General features: G+C 41.6%; 1 protein-coding gene across 2 annotated transcripts in view; it reads right to left on the bottom strand.

Annotated features, from left to right (window-relative positions):
• The window catches only part of FLT1 (fms related receptor tyrosine kinase 1), a 188,294-nt gene that overhangs the window by 128,768 nt on the left and 46,892 nt on the right, over window positions 1-12,634 (bottom strand). For both annotated transcript variants that reach the window (XM_036018359.1, XM_036018360.1), the window contains exons 5-8: window positions 8,139-8,263; window positions 3,041-3,203; window positions 2,801-2,937; window positions 141-318 (exon numbers count right to left, since the gene is read on the bottom strand). In XM_036018359.1, coding sequence (XP_035874252.1) covers window positions 141-318; window positions 2,801-2,937; window positions 3,041-3,203; window positions 8,139-8,263 — 603 coding nt within the window. The remainder of the gene's footprint in view (window positions 1-140; window positions 319-2,800; window positions 2,938-3,040; window positions 3,204-8,138; window positions 8,264-12,634) is intronic.

Below are 12,634 nucleotides of genomic sequence, written 5' to 3' on the forward strand. Positions count from 1 at the left end.
TTGGCAGGGGGTGGAGAGGGACAACATTGCTTTCATTTGTGCAGTGTTCCTTTGACCAAAAGAAAGTTTACTTGGTTTATTGAACGCCCCCACCCTCCCCAAGACCACAGTGACTATAAAACAGAGCTAGAATTGCTTACCATGTACACGCACTGAGGTGTTGACAGATTTGAAGGATGGGCCACTCTTCACATTACAGGTATAAATGCCTTTGTCTTTGCTCTGCACTTGGTTAATAGTAAGAACACTGTAGAATATATTATGGGCATGGGAATTGATGTGGTCAAATCGTTGCCTTATAGAGGCACTCTTATTTTTCTAGAAAGAAAATGTATAACAAATGTAGAGGTAGTAATTGTTCACAATTAGAGTGATAGCACTTCATGGATTATTACTGAGAGCAACATTTGATGCTGAGAAGCAAACCCACCCGGAGCAAGAGGTTTGAAAATTACGTCTCTGTCTGGACATTTCAAATACGTGCCACGGTGGTATTTTTGAGCACTTCCTCTTCTTCCGATGTACTTTCACATACATTGTCTCAACCATTCCTCACCACTACCCAGTCAGATTGGCAGGATTTTTGTCAGATGGACACTGAAGTTGTCAGAGACACCAGCCAAAGTAGGAAGAACTAGTCTTTGGAGCAGACATCTAGAGTCTTCTCTCCAGCACACACATTTCTCTGAACAGTAACATGTTTTCTAGGCACACACCTCACACACAAATGCAGGCAAAAATCCTCTTTAACATCCAGCTTAATGGCAGTATTTCTCTTACTAAATCACCATGTGAGCTTTCTTCTGCTTCCTTACTTGAATTGAAGGAAAAGGTAGTGAGTCCCGGCCACACCTACTAAGGTGTAACAGTCCCAGTTTCATTATTTCACCATTTGAGCCATGCTTGCCAATTTCTGCTAAATCACACTCTATGGATGTGGGGACATGCAAAGCCGTCGACATGGTTAGCCACCACCTTGGGGGTGCTGTCTTGTATTTGCTTCTGGGAAGACCTGGAGCAGGCCTGAGGGTCTGCCCTGTAAGCTGGCCACAGTGACCACTCCTAGGTCTGAGAAGATGAAGTCACATTTCCTTTTCTTTTCATTGTCCCTTCCTCATTTTTATTTTTAAGCATTATATTTTATAGCACATAATATGTTATTTCCTTCTGTCCATTCTTCCTCATGAGGGGGCATGGGAAAAAAAGACGGGAAACTGTCCAGAACTTCAAGTCTTGAACTTCTCTCCTATGCACCATGTTTAATAACTTCTGCCCACCTGTCCTATTGTTGCCTTCTTGGGACAGACACACGTTTAGGACATGTTCTTCCTTCTCAGCAGTAGCCAAGGAGAAAATGTCAATCTCCGCCATCAAAAATCAGATACTCAGTCCCCTAAAATAACAGACTAAGGGACTTTCAGCAACTTATAGAGGTGCTACTTCCCCTTCTCCCTTTGAGAATGCTTTCCTTTCCAAGTTTGAGTAACACTGATATTGTTTCTGCCTTGGAAAACAACCGATCCTGTGTTTTAGAACTGAGTTATCCCGTACTGTAGCCACCAGCCACATGTGGCTATTTAAGTTAAAAGTAAACAAAGTTAAAAATTCTCTTCCTCAGTCACACTAGCCACATTCCAAGTGCTCATTAGCTATATGTGTCTGGAGGTTACTATACTAGGCAGCAGTGATATAGAATATTTCTGTCACAGAAAGTTCTATTGGACAGTACCACGTTAGAAGGTTATTGGCTTTTAGTAGATGTATTATTGTACTCTTACTTAAGAGTAGCAACATTAACAAGATGAAAGTTCCTTCCCTCTTGGTACTTATTGAAAATAGTTAATTGATTGAGAATATTTAATTTTCTCAAGTCATAGCATTTCCATTTAAGTGAAACAATACCACTTTCTAGAAAGTACTTTGACTGATGAGTCCTTAATGTGTCCCACAGGGCACTTGTTGCACCTTTTCATTGCCAAGTTATTCAATTTTCATGGCAAGAAATGTTGATGAAGAACAATAGCTTGAGGCTAATGCATGAAACTGTCCTACATAATTTAATCATAAGTGAACTTGGTGATTGGGCAATTGGAATGACATAACAGATGACTGTACTTGGGATGTGTCACATAAATCATACTGACACACAAGAGAAGGGGGAGAGGTGCGCTGTCAAACATTTCCAAACAGTTTATCATAGGTTCCTCATCTACACAGTTTTAAACTAATTACTGTTTGCAAGGATGTTTAATATGTAGAAGGGAACCCAAGTCAGTCTTCATTCTTATTTTTCTGAGGGACAGAATTGCTCCTTTGTCACTTAACAAATGAAACGCTGGATGGCTGGGTCGTATTATCTTTTCCAAACATGCTCCAATCAGGTGCCTGACTGTCTGCCAGTATCTCAAATTAATGCGCTGACAACAACTTCTTGTTGTTGCTGTTACAAAAGATAGTTCTTGCCTGGCATTAGTGATAAATTTCTCTCGTCTCTAAATCCTGGAGAATGGTTTCCAAGGATGAAACAATCCCTTTTTCCACCCAGAATCATGCAATAGAAATACCAGTCTGTTTACTTCAAAATGAAACCTCCAGACATCAAGAGACTGTATCTATGTATATCAGACTCACGAAATGCTAAGCAAGGAAAGCACCCGAACCAAACCCAAAGCTTCTTCATGGACTCACACTGCCACAGAAGTTCAGAACATTCTGGTTTTTCCCACTGCAAAAACACAGTGGCATTTCATTAAAGTAGAAATACTATTTTATAGAAGAAATAGAAAAATTGGTCACTCACTTTACCAGGATAACTCCAGGTCATGTGAACTCTTGTATTCAAGGCAGTGGTGGCAGTACAGTTGAGGGTGAGAGTATGACCTCTAAGTAACTTGATGGGGCTTGGTGTGCTCATTTGGACATCGAAGATTACATGGCCTACAAGCATAAGAAATAGTATTTTTTTAAATCATGGTTTCATTAAGCAGGTTAAACCCTTGAGTATTTTGTTTTATGTTCACGCCTTTGGAATGTCACTTACTTAGTCGATATGTGAGATAGTTTGTCTTGTACAAATGGCCGTTGACTGTTGTTTCGCAGGTCAGAAGCCCTATTTCTTTGTATGTTGCATTTGCGATTATAAAGCCCTTCCTGCTGTCCCAAGTTATTCTTTTTCCATCAGGGATCAGAGTATCAAGTGGAAACTGAAAAGGAAGAAACATGCTTTAACAAAATCATATTAACACTGTGGCAATTAGTTTCACTAATAGTTTGTGAAAACATAACTCTCACCTAAAATAAAAATAGCACAAGTACAAAGATCTAGTTTGTTATAAGTGGCTCTTTAGTTTTCTTTGCATGTAGCAAGATATACATTTATTATGGTAGATTAGAGTAATCATGATAATTGACAATAATTACTTTAACAACAATCTGCCCCCCACCTAGGATGGACCAAGTTGTCATGTCAGACATCTGGTGGGAGCCTGTGTCTCTTTGGCCTCTGGGAACCTTTGTAATAAACTGGCCTGATGGCCTGATACTCAATAGAGAAACTGAAAATTAGTATTTGCCCCAAGGGGCTGCCAGGTGATCCTCATGAATGTCTTTATTTGGAGTTGTTAACACACTGTAACTTGTCTTCCTATTTTGCATGATTCACAAAAGAGGTGGCAGTCTTAAAAGGGCTAGAAATCATTCCAGATCCTCCAAGATTCAGAGCATTCTCTGGGTTGTCATTCTGAGAAGGCTGAGGGTACCAATTGCCTCTGGAGGGGAGCACCTTCCCACCTCAGCCACTGAAGCTGAGGCTGTCAACAGTGAAGACAGCTGCCAACAGGTGCAGAGAGCAAAGGCACTGGGGCGGTGGAGTTCTCTCCAATCCTCAAAGTATTCCCAAGCACAGTAAGTCCAAATAGAAGAAAAGAATCTAGGATCTGACTCTCCCTTATGCCTTCCTCTAAACCCCAAGGACTTCATTTTTGAAGACTACAATGTAAACAGTCCCTTGGAACTGGACATTATAAAGGGTCATTGCTGCCCAGAGGGGCTGGGACAAATCCCTTGGATTCCAGGCTGCCAGTCCAGGTTCAGATGCACTACCTGCCCACTGCCACTAGTGTTTGTCCCGACTTGGAAAAGGAAAAAAATCAGATTACTTTACCATCAGAGACCATAAAAGAAAGGCCAAACTGCATGAAGAAGTTTAAAATCTTTTCTATATTCTTTTAAAAAGTACACCTGACATCACTCTATCCATTTATCATTTGTTTACATTGCTTGTTGAAGAAGCTAATCTGGTTGGCATTTGTGGTTCTGGGGCTGAATTTCTATTCCAGAAGTCACCACTGCCTCTCTCCCAGTGACAATGTGTAAGTGGATATGTGACTATGTTACCTGAGTGTTACTCAGGTTGTAATGAATTATACCCTGTTCATGAAAAACTGAAAGAGACCAAAGGGCATATTTCATGTTTTAGAAAATCAGGATTCTACCTGTAAACTTAGGAATGCTTTGCATTCAGTGGGGAAAAACAACTTTCTCTTCTAATTTAGTGTAAACTATTAAGGGAAAAATTCAGAAAAATTTAAGTCAGGGATTGAAATCATGGCACTTAAAAAATATTTGAAAACAGGTAGATTACAGCAGTTGCCATGGTAGGAGAAACTCCCAGTCTCACAAGAGTTCATTGAAATGTGCACTAGAGACAAGCAGGCAAACTGTGCTGCTCCCCCTCTGGACCCTCCCCCACAGGCAGTGCCCCAGCACAGCAAGGAAGTTTGCCCTGCCTGCAGCAAAGGCCCCACCCCCTTACAACTTATCAGGGGCCCCAGGCAAAGAAATAGGGCCACAACGAAAGAACAGAGCAAAACCCCAGAAAGAGAGCTAAGCAATGAGGAGATAGCCAACCTATCTGATGGAGAATTTAAAGTCCTGGTAATCAAAATGCTCACAGATCTGACTGAGCTTGGTCGAAAAATGAAAGAACAAATGAAAGATACCTAAAATAAAATAAAGCAAAATATTCAGGGAACTGACAGTGACAGGAAGGAAACCAGGACTCAAAGCAACTTTTTGGAATAAAAGGAAGAAATAAACACCCAACCAGAACAGAATGAAGAAACAAGAATTCAAAAAAAATGAAGAGAGACTGAGGAATCTCTGGGACAACCTGAAACATTCCAATATCCAAATCACAGGGGTGCCAGAGGGAGAAGAACAACAGCAAGGAATTGAAAAGTTATTTGAACAAATATTTTCTTTCCCCAATCTGGCAAAGAAAATAGACTTCCAGGAAGTCCAGGAAGCCCAGAGAGTCCCAAAGAAATTGGACCCTAAGAGGAACACACAAAGAGGCACATCACCATTGAGTTACCCAAGATTAAAGACAAAGAGACAATCTTAAAAGCAGCAAGAGGGGAGGAAAGAGTTACCTACAAAGGAGTTCCCATCAGACTGTCAGCTGATTTCTCCAAAGAGACCTTACAGGCAAGAAGGGGCTGGAAAGAAGTATATGAAGTAATGAAAAGCAAGGTCCTACATCCAAGATTACTCTATCCAGCAAAGCTATCATTTAGAATGGAAGGGCAGATAAATTGCTTCCCAGAGAAGGTAAAGTTAAAGGAGTTCATCATTACCAAGCCCTTATTATATGAAAAGTTAAAGGGACTTATCTAAGAAAAGGAAGATAAAAAATATGAATAGTAAAATGACAATAAACTCCCAACTATCAGCAAATGAACCTAAAAAAATAAAAGAAAGAAAAACAAGGAAACCAAAAACTAAGCAAACTAGAACAGGAACACAATCAGAGGAATGGACATCTCATGGAGGGATTTCAGTGGGAAGGGGGAAGGGAGGAATAGTGGGAAAAAGGTACAGGGAAGAAGAAGCATAATTGGTAGGCATTAAATAAACAGGAAGAGGTAAAAAATGGTATAGGAAACAGAGGACTCAAAGAACGTATATGTATAACCCATGGACATGAACTAAGGTGGGTAGATGCTGGAGGGTTGGGGGATACAGGGTGTAGGGGGGTAAAGGAGAGGGGGAACTGGGAAAACTGTAACAGCATAAAAAAAGAAATAAAAACAATGTGAAAAGAAGAATGTGCTGAATCTGAAAGACAGGTTTGCTGATGGACTTCCACAGCACAGTTTAAAACAGTAAAATTTCCTCCAAAGTGTTTATGTTATGCTAATCTAACCATAATTGCTCTGAGTAGGATTTCATTGAGAAGTAAATTTATTTCTGGCTGACAAGAGCTCAAATAGCAAAAGACTACAGGGCTCGAAAGCTCTGACCGTGGTGCCTGCATCATAAACAGGTGGATGATGGACACCTTAGCAGAAGTGCCGACAGGGAGGCCTGTCTGCAACGGCTCTGAGGAAGCATGTATTGGCAAAGGAGAGGGAGGCGCTAGCAAATTGGAAGATAAGGCCCACTAAGGGAAAGATGTTTCATTAATGTCAGTTCATCCTACATATGTTATAGGTTAGGGCATTTTCAATATATGTGTGCCAAACCAGAATCCTTAATAGAACTTGATCCCCTCTCTCTTTCTCATTCTGTTATAGGCCTTTAAAAAATGTTTACACACGAGAATTTGGGAATGTTTCTTGCAATGAATCTGCATTAGGGTGAACAAGCAAGGGGCTTGCCTGAAAAAGAGAAGTTTCATATCCCCAAGGTTTGCTTCATATTCATCATATAGCAATTAACATATCACACTAAGAGGAGTAACACCATGTTATTGAAAACATGACTCGATAATAACCAAGTGTGAGTATTAAACTGCTAGATTAAGTAATAAAAATACTAATCCTTGATTAGGACCCTCCTTGCACAAGACATTGTTCTAGTGCCTTCCCTAGATCCCCTCACTTCCTAACGATCCTGTGAGGTGGGTACTGCTGTAATTTCTCCCATCTCCAAAATGAGGAAAGTGAGGAAATTTGCCAGTTTGCCCAGCAGGTAAGTGTTGGGTGGTAAGAAGTCATGTGGTAAGAAGTCACGTGGGGAGGCCTGGGCCACCACAGTGGGCTTCCTCCCATGCAAACTGGACAATTCCAGAAGGGTGGCGGGAGCACTGAAGGAGTGGACAGGACATGGGGTTCCCAGGAACCTCAGGCTTTTCTTCCATTCTGTGCAGAAGTTAGACTCCTCTGCTGTTTCCACTGGGACATACAAGGCTTTTTTATTTCCTGGCAATGATACACAGATGTAACAGAAACCCAAACCTGTCTCTGATGGGCTGCATTGAGGACTTAAATTAACAATATGAAAGAGTGAATGCAAAGGAAGAAGACAGGGAGACACCCCCATCACATTTCGGTACTCAGGATCCATAGGTGTTACTGGAAATCACTCTAAATTCCTACTGATCACCACCACCACTCACCACACACATCCGGAGTTGCTGCTTTGTGGCGGGACAGCCTTAACTTTTCCTCTTAAAACTCTGAGTTCTCAGGATTCAGTAGTTTTTCATTTTAGGAGCTTTTATCCAATTCTTAGTATTAGTGTACTCCTGAACTCCTATTGCTGGTGAATTAGCAGGGCTGTACAAAAGCTCTAACTTTTGTTTTTATTAAATTCTAGCCTAAATCTTTTCCTTCTCTTCACGCACAATTTACAACATAATAGGAAGAAACATCTCATTTATAACATTCTTTTCCCTTTTTTCCCTCCTAAGAGGCTAAGTTTGGATGCCCAGCAGGAGAAAAGCCTTTTGTTACCAGGAACTCCCCAACTCCACCAAGGACGGGAGCGTGGAGAATCACCCGCCCGGCAGTTCTGTCTTTAGCAACAATCTGATGAACCACTAAGCAGCAGAAAGAACTGCTCTTTCTCACACAGGCAAATACTTGGATATGTGGCAAATACAAAACCTTTCATGGTTTTAGTTCTTCCATTATTCACATAGATTTATGCTTAAGACATTATCATTTTATTCATTTAGATACATGCACAAGTATAACTTCTAGCTCTTATGCTTTATACTAAAAGGATGTTATTAAAAGCCCATCAGGGAGCCCAAGTGTCTATAAGAGAAGAACTCTACAGATATAAAATATCAAAAAATTCGTTATGCTGATTTTCAGTAAAAATCTTCTGAGAATAGCGTCGCTCAACTTTACCTTTTTTAAAGTGACAGTGATGTTGGGTGACGTGACTCGGCAGGGAATGACGAGCCCCCGTCCTTCAGTCATGTATATCGTTTCAGGTATGTCACTGTGCATCTCTAAGAAAGGTCTACCTGTATCTGAATGAGAAGAAAACAGAGAAATATACACATATATAAGTGATCATACTGCAAACATCTAGAGCTTGTAGCTGGTGAGGCAATATGGACACAACCATAGTACATCATGCCCCTAATGTAACCTGCAAGTTCACGTCTTTGTTCCTGAAGCTGGCTCTCTGTGGTTCTGCCCAGAAAAAGAATGCTTCTCTAATAAATTGAATTACTTTCTCGGGAGTTGGCCTTCCATTAGCTTGACTTGATGGCCTGATATGCAATTGTGACATGAGGAGGGAGGGGGTTGTTTAGACCACTGTGAGGAAAAGCCATAAAAATGCAAGTTAGAGAGAAAAGACACTATTCTGCATAAACTTCTCACCACAGCTATGCTAAGTGCCTCAGGAAGCCCCTCCAGAGCCTTTGTAAGAAGTCAAAGGAAGGTACTACGATCAGATGTCTTTGGAGCACAGATGACACAGATAGAGGTGATGGAAAGGTGTCAAGTTGAAAAGGGGATTAGCATTTGAATGACCAAAGCTTGACTTAAAGGTTTTCTAAACCTTTCCCGGCAGCCTAACAATGAATTTGCAGGTCTGAGCTACTTAGGGGGTGGGGGAGAGGCTGGAGAAGCTGTGGTGAATACTGTATTGATTCCACACGAGTAGTAGGTCTTTTTCTTTAGTGTGCACCAGTTCTCTACTTGGTCATATTTTCTAACAGAAAATACCAGCAAGTGCATGCAAAGAGGTCAGATAACGTCTTTAAATCGTCACCCTTTAAAGGATGGCATTTGGCCAGTCTCAGAGGTCATTAGGAGTCAAAACACCTGTTCAGCTTTGCTTTAGTTCCTCTGGGGAAAAGGATGAGCATCAGATCTTATTAGAAACATCCTCATATGTACCATGACCTTGCCCTCGGTAATCCATTGACAGTGCTCTCTCAGGAGTTACTATGTTCCCATCTTCTCCTCTTGGTTTCAGCCTGAGATGCCCAAATGGAAAAAAATCCTATGTTAACTCTCTCCATCTGGATCTGAAAGAACTAATTAGGCGCTCCTCACCTGCTTGCTGGAGTGGAAGAAGCTCATTCTGGATGCTGAGTGGAGAATGAATTGGAGAAACGAGAATGGTGAGTAGACAATGGTTACCTAGACCCAGTGGTAGCTCCAGAGATTGTTATGGGTTGAACTGTGTTTCCTCCCAAAATGATAGTTTTAAGTCCTAACCCCTAGCACTTCGGCATGTGACCTCATTTGGGACAAACAGGATCATTGCCTATATAATTACTTCAGTCACGTAAGGTGGGCCCCTGGTCCAATATGACTGGTGTCCTAATAAAAAGTTGGCCATTTGCAGACAGACATACAGGGGATAATGCCATGTGAAGCTTTAGATCCAGGAATGCCAAGCACAGCCAGTTCCCACCAGAAGTTCTGAAGAGGCAGGAAGGATGTTCCCCTTCAGGTTTCAGGGGAACACGCCCCTGCTGACACCTTGATTTTGACCTCTAGTTTCTAGAATGTGAAACAATAAATTCCTGTAGTTTTAAGCCAAAAAAGGAAAAGAGTGCCACTGTGACATTGTTGTAGCCTGCTGAGGGTGGGATGGTTTAAAACACACTAGAGAGGGCCCTCAAGATACCCTACCACCACAGACCAGCTCGTTTGTTGCTACATCCTACATCATTCGTGCTTGTCCTCCGGGAAACCTGGCAGGCCAGCCCCTTCCTTGGACCCTCTCTGCCCCAGCTGAGGGGCCTTCACAACACCCCCAGCATTCTCTCATCACGACAATACACTGACATTGAATTGGCAGCTCACTTCCGTGGCTACATATTGGGTGATGAATTCCTACAGGAGAGGAAATAGAGGACAAACTGCCCCAAAGTGTGTTAAATGAATGAATGAGTGGGCCAATAAGTGAATGAAGGGCTGTCCAACGCCATCATTTTATCGATGAGAAAACAGAGGTGTAAACAGATGAAATGAGTTGTGAGCAGAGCCAGGCCTGGAGGCCAGCTCCTCCTCCAGCAGCAATCTCCAGCCTTCTCCCGAGGGAGGGCTCCCCCGCAGGAAGGGATGTAGGTGGTGACTGTTTTTCAGAGATGGGACTGATTTCCTCACTAACCCCTTCCCCTGAAAGGACATGGCATGTCATACTATCCAGAGTTACAGGAATTCTGAGAAGAGGGTGATCAGCAGGAGGCAGGGCTGGACTGCAGCTTTGAGGCAGGCCCATGCAGAGGTGGAGAGTCAGGGGGAGGCAACAGACAGACCGCTGTGTTTCAGAGCACATGCTTTACAGTCTGGTCTGACCCTTGTTCTGCCCCTTCCTAGTCGTGAGACCTTGAGCAAATCATTTTGCCCTCTGTGCCTCGCTCATAATATCTTCTTCAAAGTGTTATAATGAGGCTTATGTGAATTAATATATGCAAAGTGCTTAGAATGGTGCCTGGCAGATAGTCAGTACCATATATGTGTTAGCTGTTACTTTTCTTCTATCATGAGAAATTTGAACTTATGGGCAGAGGGGGTTAGATTACATGAAAATCACAAATTATACTGGTGATCTTAACTATTAAAAGCAAAAATATATATTCATATAATGGCACCAAAAAAAACCCCAAAATTACACACTAAAGTGTTAATGATTATCTTTGAGTAGTGGCTTCATGGGTTATTTTCTCATTTACCTTCTTCTGTATTTGCCAGATTTTCTAGAAATTATGTATTATTTTATAAAAACATGTTGCCCTGGCTGGTGTAGCTCAGTGGATTGAGTGCGGACTGGGAGCCAAAGTGTCCCAGGTACGATTCCCAGCCAGGGTATATTCCTGGGTTGCAGGCCATAACCCCCAGCAACCGCACATTGATGTCTGTCTGTCTCTCTCTCTCTCCCCCCTTCCTCCCTTCCCTCTCTAAAAATAAATAAATAAAATCTTTAAAAAAATAAAGCATGTTCAATTATTGGATTTAAGTCTCAAATTATAAAGCACCATCCATTTTTACTTGAGGAACACTATAAAATTTGCATTTGGTTTACTTTAGTTTTGTCCAATATACTAGAATGAGACATTAAGTATCATAGCTAACAGTTACATGCCTGTTAGGAAAGCTTAATGTGTGAAGTAGCATATGCAGAGAGGAAAAATTAATTATACAGGGACAAAAAGTCATTATCAACACAAAATTCCTCCCCTTAACAAAGTTGCTTAGCTAGTCATTTGGGCAGAGACTATCAGGATTTGATCATTTCTTTTCTTCCCCCTGTGAGTCCATATTGTTGTCTCCTTTGTTAGTTGCAAGGTACACACAAACACCAGGAAATGGTTTAATTCATATTACTAAACTCTAAGTGAGTCACATTTAATTTACTGTCTCCTTAAGCAACCATTTTTTGACCAAGGACACTAGCATTAAATTTCCTGCAAGAAATAGTAAACATCAGTGTAGTCATTTCTAGGCTAACGAATGCCAATCGTAAATGAAAACGGAAGCATTTCATTCAAAGGGCCTTTGGATTTCTTCTTTCCCTTTGCCACTTTGGATCCCCCAAAGTCTTGAATTTTATTACAGTTATTGGCCTTTAAAAATCAATACCAATTTCAGCACTGGGCCCACTGTAACTCTGTTCAAAGGTGTCAGAACCTCCATGAGCTGTGCCCATCCTAATATAATTCAAAACACATCATTTGTATCCTATATAGTGGCATTATAAGCCATTTGTAAGTGAGTTCATGGTTATAGACACCTGTATATACACACTCACAAACCATATTCTCTGGGCTTAATAGTATATTTCCTTTGCAGTTTACTTCAAGGGAGGGCTAGGAATGAATGTGCCTGACATACTGAGTACAAACATTTTGTGTTTGCAGGACCATAGACACAGAGGGGGTCATGGTTCCATTAATATCACCCGTGAATCCACTTTCTACTCCCATAGAATACAGTTGTCTTTGTCACAAAATTAAAAATGAATTCCAAACCCAGCCACCACTGCAGAGTGGTTTTCTGACACCAAGTTGGCTAGTTATTGAAAGAGTGAAGAAGAGCTTCCCCAAAGATTGCCAGTGTCTCAGTGATGCAGACACATTGTCACCAGGGACCCATGCCAACACACAGTTAGGTAGAGGCCATGCCGCCCTCCCCTCTCTGAACTCGTGGAGCTCAAAGCAGAGACAGGAAACTGGCACAGAATATGAGGTTTTCTCATGCAACGGGAGTATCTGGGCTCTCATTCCTCAAAACAAGTGGACTCAGACCAGGAAAACATTCAACAGGGACCCTTGCTCAGGAGGGCATTACATCTATTTTTTTTTATGCTTTCTTTCTTCCTTTTGAAACCTGTAATCACTGTGGCCAGGAGGGCACACAGACAGAGGTCCCAGTGT

This window comes from Phyllostomus discolor, chromosome 2, assembly GCF_004126475.2.
Source record: "Phyllostomus discolor isolate MPI-MPIP mPhyDis1 chromosome 2, mPhyDis1.pri.v3, whole genome shotgun sequence".
In the NCBI taxonomy this organism is placed as follows: Eukaryota; Metazoa; Chordata; class Mammalia; order Chiroptera; family Phyllostomidae; genus Phyllostomus; species Phyllostomus discolor.